Raw genomic sequence first — 27842 nt, forward strand, 5'->3', positions numbered from 1 at the left:
TTTATAAACCATAGTGCATTGCATAAATGTTATTTGCAAATATATTTACTCTTGTAGCACTCAAACTGTAAGGTTTGAGGTCTTAGACACTGAAATTTGCCAGAATTGTGAAGATTATTTTTTTCCTGTATAGGTATCTGGTCATCAGGGAGAAAGGTCAAGAGAGAGCCACAGAAGTAAAATGTCCATCTACTTAGATGAAAAAACAAAACAAACATGAATTATATGTAACATATGTGTATATAACATATAGCCACATATGTAATATATGTGCACTGTATATACCTCTGTCCTCTCTTTATGTAAATGAACAGTAGGTGAAACAAAACTCTATATTGCTATGGAAGTATAGCAATAGGTAGAGGGCAGAGGAGGGACATGAAGAAATGTTGCCTCTAAGTCCTTGAGTGACATTGGACCAATTGTTTAACTTTATTTGGTCTCCGTTTCCTCATCTGTAGAGATCTTAATGAAATGATTTTATGTTCATTTTATACATGTTCATACCTGCCTACTATGTGGTAGATACTAAACTCAATCCTAAGGGGTATAAAGATGAGTAAAACATAGTGCCTACCCTCAGGTTTTGTATTTGTTTTTAAAATAATCCTGGGAGCCTACTGCATGTGCTGAAAACCATTTTCAGATTTAGAGTTAACATAATGGATTTTTCTGATCTGGGTTAAAAAAAATCAAGTTTTCTTCAAAATATTACAATCTATTTTTTGCTTTTTGTTGGTATGGTATGATTTCTACTGAGAAGTCTTAGCGAACAAAAGACTGAAATCTTGAGAATCCTACAAGAATTCAGTGTTTTGGGCCTTATTTTTTTTTTAAAGATTTTATGTATTTATTTTAGAGAGAGCATGCAAGTTGGGGGAGGAGCAGAGGGAGAGGGACATGCAGATTCCCACTGAGTGTGGAGCCCAACGTGGGGCTCGATCCCACAACCCCAAGATCATGACCTGAACCCAAATCAAGAGTCTACATTCAACCAACTGCCATGCAGGCACCCTGGGCCAGGTTTCCTTTAAAAACTAAAACTAGCCACATACATTCCCTATAGATGTCCAAGAAGGAAGGAAAAAAAAAAAACTCTGAGAAACAGCTGCCTTTGGTAATAGTGAGAGCATTATGAGCTTGGAATTTCAAAATTCAAATCCAACTACGAACTCATCAGTAAACATGGTAATGAAACAAATTATGTTCAGGTTAAAGGAAAAACTCTTTAGACAATATGATTTTATTTAAAATATATTTGGTCCAATTTCTATTTCCCAGCTCATTAAATAAACACTTTTAAAATTAAGATTTTTAAAGAAGAAATGACACTTTGATATTACTCCAGTTTAGCATAAAATCCACTGTTAATATATTAAGGGGTAGAAGGAGAAAAATTTTACCATATGTTGAATAAAAAGAATACAGAGGAAGAAATATTCACCTTTGTTTTTTAAAGTTTAGTTACTATACACAAGCAGAGAAAGAAATCACAGGTTAATAACACCAGTTAATTATGAGTGGTGATAACTGACGAACTTCTACATGTTCTTTGTAAATTTCTCCTTTTTACTTATCCTTTGGCTAGTATCCCACCTTCCTACAACAAACATTTTTCTAAATATAGCAAGTTTTTTAAATTAAATTCCTATAAATAAAAATTTAGTGATTTGATTTTAGAATTATATAGCAAATCTTTCCAAAGCAAAACAAATACCTGAGAGCCTCTTTAGTAATACAATAAAATTTAGCAATATTTTCTAAATAATCTGGTATATTATCCATAGTTTCAAACATTTAAACATAATACTTATTTACAGAACTAAAGATGACTCAGAACCACCTGGAGAAGAAACAGTAGAAAGGACAAGGAAGCCAAGTCTTTCTGAAAAGAGAAATAATCCATCAAAATGGGATGGTTCTTCACTGTAAGTTGTCTGCTTGCTAATGATACCATTTTTGTGGAATGGGTAAAGATGAGGCAGGGTTAACAGGTTAATCTTAGTCAAAGTACTAAAAGACCTGTCACATTGTTAAATTTAAGATAAAAAAAACAAACTTCACATGGTCTACAGGAGTTATCCCTGAACCGGTGACAGGTCACAGTTAGGAACCTGGTCCTGGAGCAGAGGGGCCTAGGCAAGTTCATCTACTTTTGAGCGGCAATTTCTTCATCTAGAAGATAGGGACGACAATAGTAGCACATGTAAAATGCTAAGACTTAGTTGATGTTATAGTAAGCTTTTCTTGTGTCTCATTTCTTAAACTAAAAATAGTTTAAATTTCAATATAGCACAAGTCCAGGGTATGGTGAGAAATAAGTGACGTATGTATATACACACATATCATGCTCTACTCAATAAATAACATTTTTGTTTCTACTACTGTAGGAATTTAAGATGCCTTACCTGATTGAAAGAATGAGATAAATACTCAAATGTTCTTGTTAGGAGTTAAATAATGCCCGAGTCACCTAATTTTCAGATCATCACCATAGCATTTCTTAACTCAAATCATTTCTTTAATTCTAAAAAATTATTGGGGTGGGAGTGGGGCAAATTGTGGCCCAAACCAAGATAGCAGGTCACATTATGTAGCTTATTATAAGGCAATGTTTGTGGTAGGTAGGGCAGATCGATGACTTGACTGGTATTGTTGGCAAAAGGAGTGTTTCTAGTAACAGAGTCTGAATTTGTGTTTTCCTTATAGTTATGACACAGTAGCTTCATGGGCAACAAATCTCAAGACTTCCTTCAGAAAGGCGAATAAGGCACTCTGGCTTTCTGTTGCATTCATTGTACTGTTTGCAGCTTTGATGAGCTTCCTCACAGGACGATTTTTCCAAAAGTCTGTGGATGCTGCTCCCACACCAGATGGGGACTCCTGGATGTCTGTAGAGCAAATCTTGTGGCCGTTTACCAGACTCCAACACAATGGACCACCACCAGTGTGACTAGAGCACATCTTAACGTGTGTGTCTTGGTTTTTAAAGTTTCAGTATCTGAACTTCGTAAATTAGTCATTTTTAGCTGGGAAAGTATAGCGTTGAACCAGAGGGTCTCAGAAGGACCGTAAGGTATTTTACGTTCCCTCTTTCTGCGATTTCCTCTCTGGCTAAAATACAATGGGGAGGAATCCTGCCTGTGATTTTTAATGAGCTTTTTGAGGAGGAGGTATTATATATTGTTTGTTAAAATTTATTGAAATAAAGAACCTCAAGTCTTCCTAGAGTGAAAGTCTCAGTAGGCCAAATATTCATGGGGGGGGGGAAAAAACCCCACTTTTTAAAAAATAAAATTTGAGTATAAAATGCTTATTAAATTTTAATAACCTCTTGAAATATATTCACTCATTACATTTTATTGAAGAAATACCTGATTTTGCTCCAAGTTGCTTGATTCATCATACTGCATAAAATTTATCATCAGTGGGGATTAAGAATAGCTGAGTAATCTAGTTGAGAGTAGCATATAGCACACAGAGTCAATAAACTGGCAGTTGGAGCTCCTAATTTTTTCCATTGCTTTTTTGGAAGCAAAATCCTTAACCATGTGATATAAAGTAGAATGAAACTCAGTTTCTTCCTGAAGGGCTTCAGAGAATGCCTCACTGTCTTCATTGATCTTGAGCCTTTGTGCTCTGTCACCACTAAACATTAAAAGGGTCCAATTAGGTTTCTGAGTAGGTTCTTCAGTAAGGTGTTCCTTCAGCTAAAGAAAAAATTAGAGAAATCCATTAATAGCTCTTCTTTTAGGTATTTTGGCAGAGTATAATTTGAACTCAGTCCCCAAAATTGCTAATATAAAAGAAACATTCTTCTTAAACCATGTTTGTATGGAGCTTATCAAAATGTATTAATTCATTCAACAGAGATTTATTGAGTAGCTACCAGGTGCAGGGAAGGTTCTAGGTGCTGGGGATATAACAACAAAGAAAAAAACATATTAACAGTTGCAACAATAAAATCCTATCCTCAAGGAGCTGATATTCGACTGGGAGAAACACACAACACACAAGTAAATATGGTGGCTCACTTATGCTAAAACAAACAACATTCATCAGCTTTTAGAATTTGGTTATCTTTTTCATCAGGCAGTAGTAAATGTGCCAAATGTTAAATTGGAGGCCTGTCTCTGAGGAAAAAGTTTGTGAATCATAGATATATTCACATTAAAAGCTTCCATCTGTTCTCGTGTTGATGTAAAGAGTTATAAGGACGCTAGCCTGAAGTCAAGAGTGTTTGATACCATAATGGACAATGAAGGCATAACCATTATATAGTTTGGTTTTATATCTTTGACAAAATAAACAAAAGTGAAGTTTTAAAACTATTTGGATGTTAATTTTTTTCACCTTTCCAAGAGGAGAAACCATGGCCTACATCCATTTAGCTTTTGAGTATCTTCTTTTGGAGGACAAAGTAATTTTATGGGTTTTCGCATACTATACCTTAACTATAACTTTTTTTGAATTACATACTATATTCCACTTGCTCCAACCAAATGCAAAAGCAGAACTTAACAGGGCCAGTTGTCGATAAGCTTTCATTTCTACTAAAGGATCCTGTCAATATAAAAACAAATAGAGTTGATCATAGAGCCTTTCAACAAGTCTTCCATCTTTGGCCTCCTACGGTCGCTTCTCAACACAGAAAAATCCATTTAAAATGTAAGTCAGATGATATGACGACTCTGTCAGAACAGGGCAATGGTGTTGCCTTTCTCTTCTCAGAAGAGAAGCCAAAGTCCTAACAATGACCTACAAGGGCCTCTCTGATCAGACATCCCCCCCACAGACATCCCATTATCATCTCCTTTGCTTCTCCTTTTGCTCTCTGAGCTCCACTTGGCTAAATTCCCCTTCAGGTTTTGTTCAGATCTCACCTTCTCATTGAGTGTCCCCTCCTCCAATACCCTATTTGATACTGTATGTTGCCCTAACCCCATGATTCCTATCTGCCCTTTTTTTCCCATATAAAATATAAGACTATCTAGTATATTTTTGCCCTCCTCTGCTAGAATGTAAGCTCCACAAGGGCAGGTACCTTTGTTTTATTCACTAATGGATCCTAAGCATCTAAAACAATGCCTAGAATATGTGTTCAGAAAAAAAAATTCTTGAATATTGAGATGAATAGTACACTACATTCAGCATTTGTAGAGTAACTGGCAATTGAGTTACATATGTGCACACTCAGTGGTATTATTTTCAGATGTTATATGTCTACCTATATTGTCATTTTCTGGTATATTATAAACGAGTTCTATAGCCAAGAACATCTTTCATGATTAATCAGAGCCTACTTTGGCTTCATTTATGTATCATAAATATTAACTAAACATCTGATTCAAGAAATATGCTAGGTGCTAGAAGAATCATAGGTGATGAAAGAACAGTCCTCATCCTCATGGAACACAGTTTAACATGGAAGGATCTTATTTAACTAAAAGTCTTACGAGTAACGTGAAGCAGTATGCAGACAGGGAGCCTCTCCCAAGAAACAGAAGGAAGTGGGTTCTGTATATCAGTGGTCCTTTTATGTGTTTAATTTTGCCTAATTTGTCATGTTTGGGAAACTGCTGAGTCATTTACTCTTTTAAGAAATCTTACATATATCCAGCCTGGAAGAAGAAAGAAAATAAACAAAATGCAAAGTTGCTCTAACTACTTTTGCACTGAACTGACCAGCTGTGGATAATGCTCCATTTGTCGATATGAAGATCATACTACAGGCTTACTTTCTTGGGAAAGATCATTAAACTTGAGAGAACCCTGGATTTCTGGTGTTGCCATTTATTCCTTCCTAACCATAATTCTGTATAAGTGAATATAGAAAACCTAAAATGTACCTGAAGAGTTACGTAATATTCAACGCTTGCTAACATTCTAAATGTCCATTACATTAAATTTGGAAAGATTTGTTCTTACCTTATAATTTATAACAACATAAAAATGAGAGTGTCCACTAGGGAAGATATTCAATCCAGCTTCTTTCAAAGCACAAATGAAAGAAATAGGAGTCATCCATTTTCCTTCCAAAATAGAGGAATGCTTTTTGTTATTTAGTTTGATTGATGCTAACATGCAGAGGTTTTCCTAGTTTCAATAAGAAGAAAGATAAAGTAAATTATTACATCATTATTCCATTTCCAGCCTTTAGGTTCGTCATACTAGTTTTTTTTTTTTTTTAGCTCATTCTGTATTAAAAAGAATGCAGGACAGGTATGTTTTGGGCCAGCTCTGAGAAGTCTCACGTAAAGTCTCCCTTGTTATCCCAACCAGTCGGTCGGTCAACCCTTTTGGGGCTTTATCTAAACAAATCAAGGGACTAAAAGATCTCTCAGGTCTCCACCCATTGTATGAGTTATGATCTAAGAACACTGAATACGGTCACATTGAATTACAAAAGCTATTTGATAGCTATTCATGTTGCCACTTCTAAGGATAATTTTTTCCACATATAAGGTTTAACACAACAATGCAAAATTATCCAGTTTTAAAGTTCGCAAAGTGGCAATTTGAAAGTGTACAGAGTTCACATCTCTCATCTGGTTTTAAGGAGGAAGCCTCTTTAGAGTGGATCAAAAACTCTCTGGAAGTCACACTGCAACAGGCTGGTAGCTTCATTAATTGGTTTATTATTTAATTTATTAAATTAATTTATTATTTAGTTATTTCTACTAACTTTAGGGTACAAATTTGCACATCACTTGTTATACGTTATTACCTATCCAATCACTATTTCATTTAGAAATTATGGCTCGAAGTATATTTTAAGTATATTTATAACCGATTTCAATATGTAAATCACCAGTGACTGATTACTTTGACATACTTTTACTGTCATCAAAGCGGCTTACCGCTCTCATGTGACTTACTATAATTGTGACTTACCTTAATTTGTATTTGAATCTCAGTAAATACTGTAGTCACAGTCAAAAGTACTTTATTCACATCAAGTGGTCTTAGTTCCCATGACTGGAATGGCATGTTAATATGAGAATCTTGAATCAAGGTAACAGGGCCAAAAGTTTCTAGGCTGAATGTTATAAGTCTCTCTTCTGATTTGTAAGAGACATTGCTGATGCCATCAGTTTGCCAATGTTTACCTTCAAAATAAGGAAGAGAGTAACAGTTTCATTTTTTTCTATATAAAAATAAGATGAATGAAACCACCCAAATAACTGCAAAGGTGTATAAATTGATCTTTTACATTTAGAAGAGAATCTCTACAAAAAGCCACTTTTGCTGGGAGGTTCTTCCTGTCTACAGGATCAAATCCAAACTCCTCAGCATGATATATAAGGCCTTCAGAATGAAGACTCATGTCTCTGGCTTCAACCCTTGCACTTCCTACACCTGGTTTTAGCTATGCTTTTTTTCCCCCTCCCCCAACAGCATCATATACCGCTGAGCCTCTGCACATGCAGTTCTTTCTTCCTAGAGTACTTAATCCTTTAGAGAACCTCTCCTCATCTTGTTTTAAAAAAAACTTTAAAATTCACCCATGTTAAGTATATATTTTTAGTAAATTCACCCAGGTGTGCAACCATTACCACAATCCAGTTTAGAACATTATTATTCTCTCCTTAAGATCCCTCATGTCCATTTTATAGTTAATTATTCCCATTCTCACCTCTAGCCACAGGCAGCCATTAATATACTTCCTGTCTCTAAAGATTTGTCTTTTCTCGACTTTTCATATAAATACAATCATATGTGGGTGGTCTTTTGTGTCTCTTACAACTTAATAATAAAACACAACACAATTTAAAAATGGGCAGAAGATTTGAGTAAACATTTCACCAAAGAAGATCTAGTAAAGGATAATAAACACATACAAAAAGATGCTCCACATGATCAGTTATTAGGGAATTCAAATTATAACCCCAGGAATACCACTTCATACTCACTAGAAAGGCTAGAATAAAAAAGATAAATAATCACAAATGTTGGCAAGGATGTGAAAGGTGGGAAACCTCATATAATACAGGCAGGCATGTAAAATGGTACAGTTACTTTGAAAAACAATTTGACAGTTTCTTAAAAAGTTAAACATAAATTTATCATTCAACCCAGCAATTCCATTCCTAGGTATATACGCAAGAAAAAGGAAAATGTACATCCACACAAACACTTGCATGCCAATGTTCTTGTAGTCTCTTAAGGCCCACTTCAATATTCCATACTAGGACAAGCCTTCCTTAATGCTCCAGGTGGACCTGCTGTCCTGCTGCATAGCACTTTTATCTATTATGCACCTTACTGTATCGTATTATGTGGCTTTTCCCTGTCTGCCTCTCCTACAACTTTGAAAACTCCTAGAGGAAGGAACTATGTCCCATTTATTCTATATTTCTTATTGTGTAGCATAATTATGGAATACATGAGTCATTCCCTTCCTAGAATGCTCTCTCCATCTCCACGTGGCTTTCTCCTCACATGCAGGGTTCCACTCACTATTTTTAACTCTTAAATTCAATATAACAAATACAATTATATTGATTAAGTTACTCATAATTCCTCTTTTCGTTTTTACATTAACAAAATTATTGTAATTTTTTTAAAGGTAAAAATTAAGTATCACCTATAAATAAACTCTCCAAATTTGTAGTATTTCCTGGAAAAATGTTTCCCCATGGGAAGAATTATTGGAGTTGTATATTACTGCTGTCTAATTACTGCAGTCAGAGACGAATTTTACACATTATATTTCCCTGAATCATGTGGGATAACTTATCTTGTCTAATTCTAATTTAATGTGAATAGTTTTTAACATAGTAAATATTTAAAAACATTACCATTAAAGGAAAAGTGAAACTCCTAAAGCAACGTGAAGGGAAGAAATTACCTAATTGTTCATTTTGATATGTTTTATAATTTAATGTTTTGATAGACCTATACTGTTATTAATTCATAAGTTATTTCTAGAATATAAATATCTTGTGGCTATGTCTACACAACCAAAAATGTGGATTACTGCAGCTATCATAAAAAAAGTTTAAACTACTAAACTACATAACATTTACCCTTCCTGGTAGAGAAATTCCTAAATTCTCTGCTCCTTTGACTACATAAATGGATTAAGTAATAGCTCTGTGCCTTTATGATCTGTTCCCAACCTGTCACCACCTAAGTAAATTCCTCCATAAATATGAATGTAAAATGCTTCACATTAAAAGTAAAGCTATACCTCTTTCCTCTAGCAGCCTCAAACCTGCATACATTAATTTACCAGACCAAGACTTCTCAAAGTTGAGCCAGTCAACCCCAAATGAGGTATTTGTTAATGATTAGTAAATCATTAGCTTATATTTCTGCTGGTACTTCTGACTTTGTTGATATTTATTTCACATTCTGGATAACCAATAATTTCCCATGGTTCCACAATCAAAAGTTATAAAGAAGCAGAAAGTGGCTAGTGTTCTTCTGTCCCGGGTTTCCCAATGGCTCACTCCCTATCTCCAGTACTTGTTTGTAATAAGATTTGCAATTTCTAAGTTATTAAGATTAAAATAAATTTTAATCACACCAATCTGAATTACGTAGTCATTTCAGGAGAGAGTAGGTTTTTCATTTAATTTAAATTTTCATGTGTCCTACTATTTTGATATTTTTGTTAATTTATTATTTTTTTAAAACATAATGACATAAGTAATTGTTCAGAGATTATGGCAGATCTAAGACTTCAGGAACTAACAGTTATAACATTCAATAAATAAATTCCAATCCCTATTCATTTCCATCAAGAGCAAACAAAGCAAAGACTCTAGAGTTGCCATAGAAATGTGTAAGATTAGAAATGCAGAGTTTGCACACTGTATTTTCTGTTTTAAGGATTTGTGTTATAGCTCTTTTCATTACATAATTATCAAAGGTGATTAAGGTATTGCCGTACCTTCAGCATCCCACCTTGCAACCATAGGATCCTCAAAAAAGATTACATTCTCCTGAACCTCAAGTGTGACTTCTATGGGTGGGAAAGCATTTTCTGTTTCAACGTCTTCTGTAGTTTCTGGAGGATAAATATATTTCTGCAATCCTTCTTTGAGTATCTTTTAAAAATGACCAAAATAACATCAAGTTAGAAGCTGACTGGTAACAATTAAATATGTAAATATTGCTGAGTAAACTATATATAATTATTCCTAATAAGTGCTGAAGATTGGTCTCATTTAACTAAAGATTGACTAACAAAATGTCACAACAAAATTAAAAAGATGACTGAGGAGGAAAAAAAAAATCACTAAATCTGAATTACAGAATCTTCCTATGGTCCAGGTTCTATGCTGGGACTTACTCATCATTTTATTCCTCCAAGTAATCCTACAAGACATATATTTAACAGAGATAACTGGGACTTAGAGAAATCAAAGAATTTGCCAAAGATTACAAAATGACTTCAAGGAGGCCCCACAACTCAATAACAGAGCTATAGGACCCTAAATCTCAGATTCCAATACCTTGGTTAGGGTGTGTAGGTGAAGAGAGAAAAGAATATAAGCAAACATTTTGAGAAGTATAGAAACAAATGGATGAAAGTAAATTAAAAATCCCACGTTGGTACACCTTATACAATGCTTTATGTCAATTATATCTCAATAAAGCTGGGGAGAGAAAGTAAATTAAGCCAACAGCAGATTTCTCTGGGATGAAGATTTGTCCATTATTTGAACATAGAAGAGAAGGATCTAGGGAAGGAAGGGTAAGGAAGATTAAGAATGGTAAAAAATAGAGGAAAAAACTGGATGGGTAAAAATTCTACAGGAAGTACAAGATTACTGAAAAGAGACTTGAATAAAAGGAAGAAGACCTCTTTGTTAGAGAAGAGAAAAACAAGCGTAAAGGAGGATACTTCGGGCTCAAGTGGAGAGCATGGAATGGTGATATCAGGACACCAACAAAATTCAAGAACAGATCTTTGAATGAATTCTTGGAAATCCTAGCTCTGGCTGGGCCCCTCCTATGGATAAAGAATTTTGAAGGCCTACCTTCCCCAAAGAGATGCCTTTCTGTGAATCCCCATTGTCCTTCAAGTAACCCTGAGGTAGGAAAAGCTGATTCAAATAGATTGTTCAAAGTGGCTACAGACCAGGTTATCTACCTCAGGCATGCTCTAATAAGTGCATTCTCACTTGTGGGAAGAATGGGAAAGGAATAGCAGTATCATCCCCAAGGGGGTGAAAATTAGTTTGGGGGGCATGAAAAAAATCATACTCTTTTAGGTGTAAAGCACAGCTATATATTTAGTACATACACAAATATATTGTATATCTATGGTATTAAAATTTCATGGGGTGGGTGGCTAGGAAAGAAAATGTCTACAAAGGCTCCTTAGAGAGGTGATAATGGGGAAAAAAATAAAAGTTGAGAAATACCACTCTATTACGAGAATGTACCAAGGTCCTTAATGGTAGAACTGTGGGTGAGAAGTGCCTGGCAGTCTATGTACATGATGTGCTGGAGGAGAGAGAGAAAGAGGTTGGAGAGACAAGGAGAACGAGAGGGAGGGGAAGAACTCAGAAAGTCTGGAAAGCAAAAAAGGAAGGAGGAAGAGTCTATGACAATATAACAGGATATATTTGGGACACAAGCCACCATGAAGTAAAGTTAAAATAAACCAAGTCAATACCAGGGCAAATGTTACTATTTATTGAAACAGGAGTGAGGAAGTCCTTCAAAAATGATCTAACACCTGCTGTCATTAGCATCCTTACTAAAAGTGAGGAGCATGCATCAGCAACATTGCCATCACCTGGATCTGTGCTTCTCAAACTTAAATGTGCATATGAATCACCTGAGGGTCTTCTTAAAATTCAGATTCAGTAGATGTGAGGTGAAGCACCAAATTATGCATTTCTAACAAGGTTCTAGGTGATGCTGACGCTGCTGGCTCATGGACCACACTTTATACATCAAGGATCCAGACCAGTGGTTCTCAAGGATCCAGACCAGTGGTTCTCAAACTTTGAGGTGTGTTTTGCTAATACACAGACTGCTGAACCTCACCTCCAGACTTTCTTTTTTTTTTTTTTTTTTAAAGATTTTATTTATTTATTTGAGAGAGAGAATGAGAGACAGAGAGCATGAGAGGGAGGAGGGTCAGAGGGAGAAGCAGACTCCCTGCCGAGCAGGGAGCCCGATGCGGGACTCGATCCCGGGACTCCAGGATCATGACCTGAGCCGAAGGCAGTCGCTTAACCAACTGAGCCACCCAGGCGCCCACACCTCCAGACTTTCTGATTCAGTAAAACTGAAATGGGGCCCATGGATTTGCATTTCTAGAAAATTCCCAGATTATGCTAATGCTTTTGGTCAAGGGACCACATGTTGGGAACCACTGATCTAGACCAGGGTACACAAACTATGGCCCCTAGAAAATCTGGCCCACCACCAGTTTTTGTAAATAAAGTTTTCATTGATATATGGCTGTCTTATTGTTACGATGGCAGCACTGAGAGTTGCAACAGGCTGGTATGGGCACAAAGCTGAAATATTTACCATCTGGCCCTTTATAGAAAAAGTTTGCCAGCATCTTAAATAGACTATCATTGAGACCAAACTGGCACAATCTAAACACAGTGCTATAGGTTTACAATTAACATGCATGAATTATAGTTTCAAAATTCGTATTATTTTAGAGTCCTTTCCTTTAGTATCTGATTTAAATTTTATAAATTAAAGACAGTTTAAAATTAGTTTTTCTCTTTATGCTTGCTTAATAGGGTTAAATTTCATTAGATGTTAGATCATTTAAGATAAAAGTGTGAGAAATTATTTTACTCATAAATTTGATTCAAAAATCAACCTACTTCCACAATCATCCAGCCTTTCATTGGTTTACACTGTGGGGGAAGCTCCAAAATATCCAAGTGGTACACTCCACCCAGGGTTGTGAATTGGCATAAATCAACCTCATTGTCTTCAAAGAAACATGGCTTTTCATTAGCATTCTCTATCAGCAACAACTGTGCTAAAATCAATCAGATTAATTTAGTTTCTAAATAGATTGTAACATTTTGGTATTAGGAGGGAAAGGAAAAAATTCTGATACTGGAAACAAAGTATTTAGCTACTAAAATGTCAAAAAGTGGTTAATTCAAAACTATTCACAAAGCTAACCTTTGAAGTAGTAATAAGCATGTATAATGGTAGGATAAAGGGGAGGGTTCCATTTATGGTTTATATACCAAAACTTTAAGAATTTGCATGTAATAAGCATGTTACTATTAAAATAACTTCAAAAATGTATTGTAGAGGAGGAAAAATAATTTTCCCTCTACCTTCTGAGTTCTTGGCTGAACTTTTATAATAAAAGATTAACAAGAGACAAAAACATTCATTTATTAAATATGTATACCTCATGTAAACATGGGAGATTACCCAGGGAAAAATGAGTAATCTGAAGAGGTGGCTCAGCACTCTGTCTTATACAGCATCTTCAACCAAGAACAACAAACTTGTGGGGAAATGACAAAGGAAAGGAGTTTTAGGTTTTTGAGGGTAGAGAAAAGGACTAGTAAGTAAAGTTTGTTATGCAGATTCCTCTGGTCCCCTCTCTAGGCTGATAGGGTCTGAAGTTATCTCTGGGCATTAACCATTGTCCCTCTTGGTAGAGAGAAAAGGAGTGACACCTTTGAAATTTTATGTCTTGTTTTTAGGCAAATAGGAGGGTAGGCAGCTTTTCTTGCATCTGCACCTTTTCAATTGCTCTTAACTTAAAATATCCTTATGCCAAAGTGGCATATTTTGGGGTGGCATATTCTGCTACCCTTATTAGAAAATATGAAAAAGTGGCTTAAGACAAAATTTGATAACTGATAAATTAATGTTTTTAAATTGGACACTATGGGGCTAAAAACCTGAAAGAAGAAAGTAAAATGGTGAAAAACATAAATTTTGGACCATATATTAAAGCTAATTTTCTTTTTCAACAAAAACAGGCCCAGCTCATAAAAAAAATAGGGATAGAGGCTTTAAAGTGAAGAACTGTATTGGATAATCCCTTCTGTTTAGAAATTTTATGGGGAAATTCTGTAATTCCATAATTCTCAGTGCACAATCAAGGGAATATTTTAAGTCACATATCACTAAGACCTGTCACCAAAAGTCTTTCAGCGTAGTGCTCTAGGTAAGAAAGGGAAATCAGACCACTTATAGGTTCCACCCTTTACTTGCTGTGTGACCTTATGCAAGATATGCTAATTAATCTGTCTTTTCTCCCTTTCCTCTACAAAAGAGATATTAATATCTACCTTATTGAATTTGGGGGAGTTGTGAGTTAATACATGTAAAAAACTTAGAACTGGTGCCAGACACATAGTAAAACTTAGGATGTGTAAGTCTTATTATTTATCATTATAATTTTCCTCTCCCATGAAAGGAAACACACTGAGAAGTCACTGAATTTAACCCATGGAGATCAGACACTAAAAATTAATGACAATATGCAAAGAAAATTCCAGTTAAGCAATTGCCCTTTTTCCCTTGTATACCTTCAATAAAATGCAGACTTTAATTTTCAAATTTATCTAGTTAATAATCCATTTACCTAAAAAGAAAGAAAAAGAACACCGTATCCAAATTCAGACAATTATGATATATATATATATATTATTTGGGGATTACCATATAGAAAACCTCAATATTATTGACAGAGATTCATGGACTATAGTATCCTAATTCTAGCAGGAAAATTACCTCCTCAGGGTTATAGAAAAGTTTTAAAAATATAAACCTAGTTGGCTGCTGAAACAAAAGTGTGTTGGAAAAAGTGAAGAAGTAGACAAGAAGTATGTTATGACAAATATGCTAAGAAATCTACAGAATCTAGAAAATTTCTTAGAAGTTCCTGGGAAGTGATGTACATAAATCTCAAACTAAAAGATCTGCAAATTAGACATCACTATCATTTTGACATTTTTAAACTCTCTCAAATTTCTATTTTCCAAGATAAGACTGAATACAAAAGTGTTGAGAAATTTATGATTATGTATGTGTTTGTGAATATTCATTACAACATTGTTTGTAATAATAAAAAATTAGAAATAACCTTACTATCAATAAAGATTTAAAGAATCTTCCATTATTGGATGGAATTATTATTAGCTACTAAAAAGTAAGTTTATTAATGTGTTCCGACTTAGGATAGTGCTGAATATTATTCACTTAAGTAGAATATGCATTATGTTCTATGTATGTATGTAGAATATGTTACATAAAATAAATATTGATAAGTAACTTTCAAACATTTGTACGGTATTTCATGGTTTCATTAAAAATCAAAAGAGAGCTACAGAGAGAAGAAATACAAATAGGAGAAATTTTGTTCATATTGGTTATTTCAGAAGAGGGATTATGAAGAATTTTCACTTTAAATATATTTCTGCAACATCTGAACTTTTTTATAATGACCCTGCATTTCTGTTGTAACCAGGAGTATCCCAATAAAGTTAAATTCTACAAATGTGATTTAGAAGAATACCTGATAAAACTGTTTCACTTAATAATTTCATCTCCAGTTCAAATTTTGTGGCTTCAGGTTCTTCCCAGACCAAACTCTACAGAAAACACAAGGACAGATGGGTATGCCTGTCAGTGTCTGCTGCAGCCCAGATTCACTCTTCCCTCTCTCTCTGCTCCAGTTCCCACTTCGGATGCCTGCTACTTTAATTCTTAGGCCCCAAACTGACACTTGCTCTGGCAGAAAAAACGGACTCAAAAACAGTATTTTAAAAGTCAGTGAAAACGAGAGCATATCTCCACAGAACCTCACGAGGGCAGGAGCTAGTCTGCTAAGATTCTCTGATGACAGTCATCAAGGATAAAATAGACGAGGAGGCAATGCAAGCTATAAAAATATTATTCATATTTGCATTTTGATTTTCGCCAAGATTTAGATTTTCCTTGACTTTGGCAATCAGCTCGCTGATAGACTAATTCCAAAGCCTGCTTTTGGGTGAGCCTCTCAAGGAAATTAAAGATGCCATGCACCAAGTAATGTACAAGATACTATGCTGTAGTGTAGTAAAATGAGCATTTCAATAGGAGGACATGAGATCTAGAATGTCTATCTAAATCTGCCACTAACTTACTTCTGTAACCTTGAGCAAGTCATTGAACCATTTTGGGCCTCAAATTCCTGCTTTACCAACATATTGGGTACTGAACTGTGTGCCAGACATAACAACACAATGTGTAAACAATCCTAAGAGATGACTATCATCTTCATTTTACAAAAAAGGAAACTGAAGCTTAGGGAAATAACTGTTTTAAGAATCAAATAATAGAAGTAAAGAATTTTGTACACCAAAGCTGCGTACACTGTAAAAATTTGGCTTGTGTGTGCTAATATTTGCTAACTGGATGATATCCAGTAAACTTCATTTGACCCCATATACCATCTGTACTTCTAGAGCAATAGAAAAATCTTGTATCAGAATTTTAGTCAGAAGCTAGTTAATCCCATCATGTCTCTCATCGTCAACCACCATACAGAGCCCAGTCTCCCTTAATAAATTATCTTTTCCCTTATTCTTGTCACTGTATTGTCCTGTGTCTTCCTCTTGACCACTTTTAAAACTACTGCATTCTGTGCCCTTTCCATGGCACCTCTGAAACTTCTCATTTACCAACTCATTCATTCAAAGAATTTTAACAGAGTGCCTAAATTGTACAGGCATTGCCAGATACTAGGAATAAACAACAAAAAAAAGACAGGTCCCTGACTCAAGGTGCTCCCAGTCTATTAAGGAAAGCAGGTAAACAAACAGTTATAATACAATTTTGTGGGTACTACAGTAAAAAGTCAGGGGGTCCATAATAGGACTATAAAGGAAGAATAGTTAATTCTGTGGGAAAAATATTCCGTGAGTGGGTGAAGATAGGAAATGCTACCCAAAGGTGGTAAAGTTTGAACTAAATCTTGAAAGATAATTAGGTCTTCCTGAGAAAATGGTGGAATAGAATTCCAAGTGTGAGTGAAGGCAGAAAGGCATGAAGCAAAACAGAGTTCCAAACACCCCAAGTACTCAGGTATGGTTGAGGTGAGACATACTAAGAAGGTGTAAAAATTTGAAGCTGGAGAGAGACAGGAGCCAGAGTGTAGAGTTTAGATGACACTCTAAAGACTAGAATTTATCCTATGGGTAAAAGAGAGCCCAGAAAGGACTTAATAGGAAAGTGGCGTGAAGAAGTTTGCATTTGGAAAGAGTATTCTGGTGGTCAGCTGACAAATGGATTCCTTAGTGGAGAGTAAGAAGTCCAAAGTAAGAGGATCAGGGCCTAACTCAAGGTAGAAGTAATCAGGTTCATTAGAAGGAGCATATATGAGAGATGACACAGAAGTAGAATCAACATAACTTGGATGGTAACTTGATATAGAAGACAAGGGACAGGTGAAGGCTGATTTTCAGGTGTCTGGCTTAGGTAATAAAGTGCATGGTGATACAGTTATCAGGAAAAGACAAGGAGGAAGGACAAGTTTGGGGGATAAGTAATGAATTCAATTGTGGATATGTTGAATTTGAGGTGCCCATGGACATCCAGGTGGCCTTTGACATTATCATTAAAAAGCCAGTTGCATTTCTTTCTTACAGGAAGGATTATGATCATTAAAAATACCAAAGATCCTAGGCCAATAAGCAAGGCAGGCTTTCCAGTTCACATCTTCAAAAAGTTGAGAATTCTTCAGAGTTTAGACCAAACTGGTTTCTTACCTTGTAGGAAAACTAAAAATTTAGATTTCTCAAAGGAACTTGTCCCTTGATAACCATAGCACTGCAGCAGGCAACAACAGGAATCTATCAGCTTCTGTGTTATCACATAACAGAATAATCTGGCATTTAACACACTACTTTACATAATTCAGAATTTTTACTATTTTATGTTACTCTTTAGCTCAACTGATTTTTTTCTGAAGCTGGACCACCTGATGCAGGAAGCAATGTGTCCATTTACATTCTGGTGCAAGCTCCTTAGTCTTGCTAACTACTCCAGGACGTCTCCTGCCGTTGCAGCTCTACCACCAGAACATACTCCTGCACACAACTTAAGCTCCAAACCGCATCTGTTGACACTATAATCCTTCATAGTTTTATACATTATGAAGTTCCTTGTGTTAGTTGGGTATGAAGCTGAAAAAAATGTTTTTCTTCATATTATCATGTTTTATATCTGATCATGAAAAGTCCTGTTTCATCATAATTGTTTTACAAAATTGGCTATTTTCCACAGATTTTTTTTCTTTTTCTCCAAATAAACTTCAGTAGTGTTTTGTCAAGTCTCAAAAATTACCAACTGGAATTTTTACTTGAATTGCACTAAATTTATACATGTATAATAAATCTAAAAAACAATACTTTCTAAAAACTGTTTGCCTGGAAACATTGACAGAATATGAAACAGAAGGTAGCTAAACTATAACTTTTCAATGAGACCTGGGCTCAAAAGATACAGGAATTGGCTTATAATGTGGGAAGAACTTCATAGAACACTAGCAAAGTATTTTTTATTGCAACTTGATAAATGCACAGATATTGTAACATGGAAAATTTTTAATATATGTATGATTTGAATTTGATATAAAACAACCTGGGTCATGAATAAGATCAGTGGAAACAGAATAGAGATTCCAGAAATAGATCTCATGATCCACTTGGGAATTTAGCATTTGGCATTTCAGATCAATAGGAAAAACCTAGGTTCGTATGGTAAGTATTTTGAGACAGTTGGCTAAGATTTGAAATAAAATAAATTTAGATTCTTCCCACTTTACGCTAAAATAAATTCCAGATGGATAAAAGATTTAAATGTAAAAACATAACTAAACCAATCAAAAGTCACAAAAATCATGCATGTATTTGATAAGAAAGTATATGTTGATATCAACAATTATCAGTGCAGTAGGTGATCTTCATATTGCACATCTGCAAAACATCAGCACTGAATACAAGTTGGTCTAGAATTCTATTGTCCATCAAAAGAATATCTATATAAAGGAAGTTCATTGATCTGAAATACAATTTTTTCATCAAAAGGTGATTTAAATTTAGAGCTTCAGAATAAATTGTTGGAATTGGTTCTTCATAAGGAATTAAAATGAATTTTGAAAATACAGTATCATTTGCTTCATCTTGTCTAAAAGCTAAGGATGATTATCCTGAGTTTGCTGAAGTCTCATTTATTCCCATGGCTTTATACCATCTGTAGGCCAGTGGTTTCCAGATCTACGCTAGTGATGCTCTTTGGCACACACACCATCTGTACTGCTCAACCATAGAAGTGCAGCGCACAATGCGCACGCGGACACAGAGCTGTGCCTGACTGCTCAGAGCTCTAGGTTCACATCTGCCTACCTGACATTTCCATTTGTGTGTCCCCAAAGTACATGCCCAAAATAAAACTCTTGTTTCACTGTCACTCTCAACCAGTTCAGCCCATTCCTGTGCATCTCAGTAAACCGTACCACCATCTGCTTAGTTTCCCAAAATAAAAACTCCACAGGATTATTTATTTTACCTGCAAAACATGTCCCAAACATATCCACCTTTCCATGTCTCTTACTACCACCTTCGACCAAGCACCACTGCTTCTCATGCTTCCCCACTGCTATTTAAGCAGATGCTGGGCTTCTACTCTGGCCCTGCACAATCCATTCTCTACACAGTAGCCAGAATCACTTTGCAAAGCTATAAATCAGATCATGCCACCCCCCCACTTAAACCCTCTAATGGCTTCCCACTGCATCTACAATAAAGTCTTAACTTCTTACTCTGGCCTGCAAAGCCCTGCTTCTTCTGGCTTCTGCTTTCCTCTCTGATGTCATCACATACCACTTTCCTCCTTCCACCATATGTCAGGCCACTGGCCTTCTTACCTGGCACTCATTTCTGTCTCATGATGTTTGTAGTAATTGTAACTCTCAGACTAGAACATTTTTACCCTATTACATAGCCGATTCCTACTAGTCATTCTCAGCTTAATTAATAATTCATCATACAAGCCCTCCCCAACCACCCAATCTAGTTACCACCAGTAACTTCCATAATCCTGTTTAATTCTGTGCATAACATTTATTACTGTTTTCCAGTTTTTCTTATTTATTGTTGGTCTCGTGACTCATATATAAATCATGAGAGCAAGAATCTCACTTGTCCTTTCATCATTGTCCTTTGAGGAGAGAACAGTACCTGCATACATAGTTAGACATTCAATAAATATTTGTTGAGTAAAGAAATAAGCACAAGGTCCAGGGTCTGACCATGAAAATGGGTCACTGAAGGAAATTTGTGGGAAGTTGAAGGTCACTTAATGTTAATGCTATATTTTTTACATGGATTATGGCTATTCTCATGGATTTTAAATTTATCATGATGCCAAGAAGTACCTGAATCTCTAAGGATATTTCACGTTTTCACACTTTTCCCCATCACCAGAATAATGTCCTTTCCTTCTCATGTAAACTTCTCCATGCCTATCAAAAGATTTAGTTCAAATGTTACCTCATCAGAGAAGACTTCTTCTATTCACTCTATTTTTCTTTTGGATTAAATGTGATCTCTTAACTCCCATCCATAATCTCTCTCATTGCACATATCAGAATATATGGTAACTGTTACTGTTCTCCACGAGATTGTTAGTTCATTGAAAATAAAGATCATGTTGAATTTCTTATAGAAGGTACTTAGTAATGTTTTATATATATTATATCTACTCATATTTGTTAAATTTTGTATCTTTTTAGAGTATCTTAAAGACAAAGACTATTTTTAACTTGAACTTTAAAAAGTTCAAAGGCCCATATATCATGCATGCCCCTTAGATCACTACAATATTTCTGAAGGTGATTATCATCTTTTTAAAAAAACAACATTTCTCATAAATGTGTGACAACTAGGCTTTTCTAAAAATTTTCTAAGATATATAAATTGGGAAGACAATATTACCCAATACCTATAATTTTATTGTATTATTATTATTACACATTTAAATTAACTAAAAATATGGTATTAAGAGCCCCCTAGTGGCAAAGTTCTTAATAGACCTATGGAAAAAAAGATAATATGGATCATCTTCTAAGTCTAAGAGATTTAATTTTTTTAACAAGGTGCTAAATACTTGTTATTTGTGATCATATCACGTATCACATACAACTCGGATATTCTGGGTAATTCCTGCATTATTTTACTAATAATTTGTCTTGCAATCAGCCTCCAAATTCATTAAAAAGGGGAAATATATTTATATTAAAATATGCCAACCTAAAATTTTAAAGGTAAGCAGTTTACCCTAAATGAAAAAAGAAAGTTGTAAAAATAAAGAAGTCTCTTCCTCTAAAGCCAAAATATACTAAGTTTTCCTACTGATGTTACAGGTAGTCCCTAATACACACATACACTTAAACTCATGTACACAGACATATACAAGTTAAATTTCATGAAATTTACATGCCAATTAAAAAAATTTAGAATACCCTTGCCAAACAAGACAATGTTGTGGCTGACATTTAGGGTTATGATAGTCCCTATACTGCTGTGATTATATAGGAATACAAACCTAATTGCCCTTCATATATATTGCTTCAAATTCATTCTGAGTTCCAAATGGACTGCAAGGGGCACACTTCCGGAGGCGTTGTGGTGGAAGTGAAGCCTCCCTATCACCACTTTTACTACGTCAGATCACTACAGGGATCAGAACTGCTGAGGACAGGGTCCCAAGAATCTCTACCGACAAGCTTGAAGATTCCCTAAACATAGTGTAAGTGGTTCCCAGCACACTCAACTGTAATTGAAAGGGTCTTAAGCATCTCTAATACAGAATAACTTAAATGTGGATAGTGCTGATTCCTTGATATGGGTGGCTGTTCTTTTATGTAGGTTGTTCACAACAAATCAGACTTAAGTCAGGGCCTACTTTTAATCACTTAACCATACATTCATTCACAAATAAACGTTCTTTGAGCCCCTATCATGTACCAGGCCCTGTGCTTATAGTAAATACAAACTCTGTCAAGATATTCTTGTCCTCAAGATCATAATTATTGTTTAAGGTTAAGAATTCTGATAATTAAACAGAATAAGAATGGAGTAGAGACATCTAATTTAGCCTGAAGGGGAAAACTCTATGGAGGTAAAATTTAAGGTTAAGTCTTTAAAGGCAAAGAGAAGTTAGGTGCAGTTGACAAGGATGATGGGTGGAAGAGAATTTCACAATGACAAAATAGCAAATGGGACATCACAGAGTCTTATGAACTTTCTCCCTTTAAAATAAAAAAAGGAAATATATTGTTTCATTTTCTATTAGAAAAGTAATATGTGAAAAAAAAGAAAAGTGTGTTCAGGACTTGCTTATTGAAAATGCAAACAATACAGAAGAGTAAAGAAATTTTTAAAATCACTGATAATATAGAATCATCTCACCTTTCTCATACTCCCTACACCTGACCACCAAAATAGCCACTGTTTGGTGACAAGGCTTCCAGATTTTTTTCTATGCATTAACGAGTAACAAAAATCCCCTCACAAAACAGAATCCTATGGCTAATACCGTTTTGTAACTTGAATAAGTATCTTAACAATACATTTTTGGTATCTTTCTATATAAAAGTATATAGATTCCAGTTCAAGATGGTGATGTAGGAGGATCTTGAAGCGATGTAGGAGGATCTTGAACCCACCTCCTCCCACAGACACATCAAAACTACAGCTACATATGGAACAGTTTCCTCTGGGGCCAGGCGGGGAGTGGGGAGCCCAAAACTAGCTGAGTGACTCCCACACATTGGGTGAATGAGAAAAAACCCACATCAAAGTGGGTAGGAAAGGCTGAGATACAATCTTGCCATGAATCCCACCTCCCTGCAGTGACCCACAATCAGGAGGGAATACATAAACACCATCTTCTCTCTGAGGACTGAAGTATTTGAACCCCCTATCTAGCACCCTAACTTTTAAAACCTGCAATTGAGAGACCAGCCCCTAAAATACCTAGCTTTGACAGCCGGTGGGGCTTGTGTCCACAAAACCCACAAGGCTATAGCAAGCTGAGAAAGAGTTAAAAGGTTCCTGTGCACGACTTACCATCCGCAGGGCCTAGTGCAGAAGCTGCTGGCTGAAAATCATCCTTTCTGTGAAAGAGGCTTATTTGCTTATCTTAAAGTACAGGCCTGAGGGCCAGGCATCTAATTTAACGCACATCTAGGGGCCTACTGAATTCCTCTTCAAAAACAGAAGCCAGTGGGCACTATCTCTGTGTTCTCCCTCTGTCCAATCTGCTCCAGATTCCAGTATCTCCCAGAAAGGAGCTTGTAACCTTTTTCTGCGTGTGATTTTTGCAGCTGCCTCCCAAAGGGACACCTTTAGATTGCCTGGCTCTGGTGACCAGCAGGGCTCACATACAAGAGTCCCATAGGGCTATAACAAATATAGAAAGGGTTCTTAACTGGCCACCATCCCCAGGGCACAGCAGAGAGGCAAAAGACCCAGGAGCTTAGTCTTTTTGTGAAAGAGGCTTATTAACTTATCTAAATAGCTGTGGCCTGAGGGGCAGGCTCCTAATTAAAAACACATCTAAGGGCCAACTGTAATCCTCCCCAGAGACTGCAATGGGGGGTCTCTCTGACCCGCACCCCCCCCCCCCCAGGCTCTAGAGCACCAGTATTTAGCAGAGGGGAGTTAGTACACGTGCCTGGTGCCCTAGTTCTCCGGTTTTTGTGGCTGCTGCCCAGGGGACACCTCCTGATTGCCTGGGGATGGTGGCCAATGGGGCTTGTATTCATAAGTGCAACAAAACAGTTGCAAAGAAAGAAACAGTCTTAACTGGCTATCACCCCAGGGCTTAGCTCAGAGGGAGCAAACAAAAATATCCTTCTTCCAGTAGTCCCCTGAAAGATGTATATTTGCATACTTTAAAAGCTGCTGCCCAAGGCGCCTGGGTGGCTCAGTCATTAAGTGTCTGCCTTCAGCTCAGGTCGTGATCCCAGGGTCCTGGGATCGAGCCCCGCATCGGGCTCCCTGCTCAGCGGGAAGCCTGCTTCTCCTTCTCCCACTCCCCCTGCTTGTGTTTCCTCTCTCGCTGTGTCTCTCTCTGTCAAATAAATAAATAAAAAATCTAAAAAAAAAAAAAAAAAAAAAAGCTGCTGCCCGAAGGCCTGGGTTCCAATTAGCCTAAACCTAGGTTGCTGACTGAGACTTTGGGAAACTCAACTACTGAGAGCCACCAAAAATAAAGTAGGCTGCTTTGGACAATCACAAAAGATCAAGAGACAATGAAGAGCTAGGGCAGGGTTGAATGATACATTTTATCTGCTACATGAGGCCACTCCAAGACTGGGAAAGGTGGCTGTTTAATGTACAGAAACCAACACAGAGAGTCAAGTAAAATGAAGAAACAAAGGAATATATTCTAAAGGAAAGAACAAGATAAAACCTCAGAAAAGACCTTACTGAACTGAAGATAAGTGGTTTATCTGATAAAGGTTCAAAACCATGGTCATAAAGATACTCACCACGATGAAAAGAAGGGATGAACAAAGTGAGATTTTCAACGAAGAGATAGAAAAATATAAGAGTGTAATAGAGCTAAAGAATACAATAAATGAACTGAAAAATACAATTAATAAACTCAAAGACAGGGCAGTGGGATTCATCCAATCAGAGCCGAGAAAGAGAGAGAAACTGTGGAGATAGCTTTAGAGACTTACAAACATTACACAGACCAACATTCACATTATAGGGGTCCCAGAAGAAGAGAGAAGGGGGTAAAAAACTTATTTGAAGAAAGAATGACTGGAAACTTCCTTGACCCTGCGGAAGAAAACAGACATCCAGATCCAGGAAGCCCAGAAAGTTCCAAAAAAGATGAACCCAAAGAGACCCACACCAAGACACATTATAATTAAAGTGTCAAAAGTAAAAGACAAGGAGAGAATCTGAAAAGCAACAAGAGAAAAATATTTCATGACATAAAAGGTAGTCCCCATAAAACAGTGAGCAGATTTTTTTCAGCAGAAAGTTTGCAGTCCAGAAGAGAGTGTCACAATTTACTGTGCTTAAAAAAAAAAAAAAAAAACCTGCCACAATGATAACTGGCAAAGTTATCATTCAGAACTGGAGGAGAGATAAAGAGCTTTCCAGACAAGCAAAAGGTAAGAGTTCATCACCACTAGACCAGCCTTATAAGAAATGTTAAAATGCCTTCTTCAAACTGAAACAAGAGGGTATTAATTAATAACAGGTAAAAACAAGAAAGTAGAAGTCTCACTGGTAAAGGTAAATATATAGTAAAATTCAGAATAATTAATGTGGTAAAGATGGTGAGTCATTTTCTCATAAAGCCACTATAAAGGTCAAAATAGAAAAGTAGTAAAAGTAACTATGACTACAATAATTTGTTAAGGAATACACAAGATAAAAAGATGTAATTGGTGAGAATCAAAACCATCAAACATGGTGGGAGTAAAAATATAGACCTCAAGAATGTGTTCAAACTTAAATTGTTATCAACTTAAAATAGACTGTTATAAATATGTTGTTTTATGTAAGCCTCACAGTATCCACAAAGCACAGAACTTATTATAGACACACAAAGATTAAAGAGAAAAGAATCGAAGCATACCACCACAAATCAAGGAATCAATCAAAAGGAAGAGAGCAAGAAAAGAAGAACGAACAGAGGACTTACAAAATTACTAGAAGACAACGAACAAAATGTCAATTAAGTAAATACTTATCAATAATTATTTCAAATGTAAACCAGCTAAATTCTCCAATCAAAAGACATAGAGTGGCTAAATCATAAAAAAAGAAGACCTATCCATAGGCTGCCTAAAAGAGATTCACTTCAGATGTAAAGACACACACACACTGTGTGAAGGGATGGAAAAAAATACTCCATGCAAACCGAAACCAAAAGAAAGATAAGGTAGCTGCACTTTTATCAGACAAAGACTTTAAGATAAAGACTAATAAGAGATAAAAGTCATTACATAATGATAAAGGGGTCAATCTAACATGAACATATAACATAAATATTTATGTACCCAACATAGGAGCACCTAAATATAGAAAGCAATTATTAACAGATCTAAAGGGAGAAATAGACAGCAATACAATAATAGTAGGGGGCTTTAATACCCCACTTTCATCAATTATTAGATCATTCAGACAGAAACCAATAAGGAAACACTGGCCTTAAATAATATGTTAGACCAGATGGACTTAACAGACATATACAGGCCATTCCATCCAAATGCAACAGAATACACACTCTTCTCAAGTGCACATGGAACATTCTCCAAGATAGAGCATATGTTAGACCACAAAATAAGTCTTAATAAAATTAAGAAAACTGATATCATATCAAGCATCTTCTCCAACCACAATGTTATGAAACTAGAAATCAATTACAAGAAGAAAACTGGAAAATTCACAAATATGTGGTGATTAAACAACAAGCTACTGAACAACCAATGGGTCAAAGAAGAAATCAATAGAGAAATTAAAAAAAAATACCTTGAGACAAATAAAAATAGAAACACAACATACTAAAACCTAAGGGATGCAACAAGAGGGGTTGTAAAAGAAAAGTTCATAGCAATAAATGCCTGTATCGAGAAACAAGAAAGATTCCAAATAAACAACCTAACTTTATACCTCAAAGAACTAGAAAAGGAACAAATGAAGCCTAAAATTAGAAGTAAATAACAAAGACCAGAACATAAATAAATGAAGTTGAGACTAAGAAAACAACAGAAAAGATCAATAAAAGAGCTATTTTTTAAAAAGATAAACAAAATCGACAAAACTTCAGCTAGATTCACCAAGAAACAAATAAATAAAATCAGAACTGAAAGAGGAGACATTACAACTGATACCACAGAAATACAAAGGATCATAAGAGACTACTCCGAACAATTACACACTAACAAAATATACAAACCCAGAAGAAATGGATATTCCTAGAAACATACAACCTGCCAAGACTGAATCTTGAAGAAACAGAAAATCTGAACAGATCAATTGCTAGTAAGGAAATTGAATAAGTAATCAAAAACCTCCTAACAAACAAAAATTCAGGACCAGATGGCTTCACTGATGAATTCTACCAAATATTTAAAGAATAATTAATTCTAATCCTTCTCAAAGTCTTTCAAACAATGGAATAAAATGGAACATTTCCAAACTCATTTTACAAGACCAGCATTACCCTGATACTAAAACCAGACAAGAACACCACAAGAAAATTATAGGCCAATATTCCTGATAAACATAGCTGCAAAATCCTCAACAAAATATTAGCAAAGTGAATTCAACAATACATTAAAAGGGTCATACACTATGATTAAGTAGGATATATTATAGGGATACAAGAATGGTTCATATCCAGAAATCAATGTGATATAGCACACTAACAAAAATGAAGGATAAAAATCATATGATTATCTTAGTAGATGCTGTAAAAGCATTTGGGAAAATTCAACAGCCATTTTTGAAAAAAACTCTCAACAAAGTAGGTATAGAGTGAATGTACCTTAACATAATGAAGACCATATATGACAAGCTCCCAACCATCATACCCAACACTGAAAAGTTGAAAGCTTTTCCTCTAAGATCAAGACAAAGATGCCCACTCTCACCGCTTTTATTCAACATAGTATTGGAAGCCCTAGCTAGGGCAATTAGTCAAGCAAAAGAACAAGTAAAAATGCCACTATTTGCAGATGACATGATATTATATATAGAAAACACTAAGGACTACACCAAAAACCTGTTAGAACTTATCAACAAATTCAGTAAAGTTGCAGGATACAAACTCAACATGCAAATATCAGTTGCATTTCT

General features: G+C 35.6%; 2 protein-coding genes across 9 annotated transcripts in view; one reads left to right on the top strand and one right to left on the bottom strand.

Annotated features, from left to right (window-relative positions):
• Window positions 1-3340, top strand: part of LRMP (lymphoid restricted membrane protein) — a 45494-nt gene extending 42154 nt beyond the window's left edge. For all 5 annotated transcript variants that reach the window (XM_032432627.1, XM_032432623.1, XM_032432624.1 and 2 more), the window contains 2 exons: window positions 1821-1928; window positions 2710-3340. In XM_032432627.1, the coding sequence (XP_032288518.1) occupies window positions 1821-1928; window positions 2710-2953 (352 nt within the window). In that variant the 3' untranslated portion in view covers window positions 2954-3340. The remainder of the gene's footprint in view (window positions 1-1820; window positions 1929-2709) is intronic.
• Window positions 3187-27842, bottom strand: part of CASC1 (cancer susceptibility 1) — a 62207-nt gene continuing 37551 nt past the window's right edge. For 3 of the 4 annotated variants that reach the window (XM_032432620.1, XM_032432621.1, XM_032432619.1), the window contains 7 exons: window positions 15485-15560; window positions 12813-12973; window positions 9899-10055; window positions 6895-7109; window positions 5929-6096; window positions 4450-4563; window positions 3187-3710 (listed from right to left, as the gene is read on the bottom strand). In XM_032432620.1, the coding sequence (XP_032288511.1) occupies window positions 3435-3710; window positions 4450-4563; window positions 5929-6096; window positions 6895-7109; window positions 9899-10055; window positions 12813-12973; window positions 15485-15560 (1167 nt within the window). In that variant the 3' untranslated portion in view covers window positions 3187-3434. The remainder of the gene's footprint in view (window positions 3711-4449; window positions 4564-5928; window positions 6097-6894; window positions 7110-9898; window positions 10056-12812; window positions 12974-15484; window positions 15561-27842) is intronic. The other variant, XM_032432622.1, reaches the window with a different exon arrangement.

This window comes from Phoca vitulina, unplaced genomic scaffold, assembly GCF_004348235.1.
Source record: "Phoca vitulina isolate PV1807 unplaced genomic scaffold, GSC_HSeal_1.0 scaffold49, whole genome shotgun sequence".
NCBI classification, from domain to species: domain Eukaryota; kingdom Metazoa; phylum Chordata; class Mammalia; order Carnivora; family Phocidae; genus Phoca; species Phoca vitulina.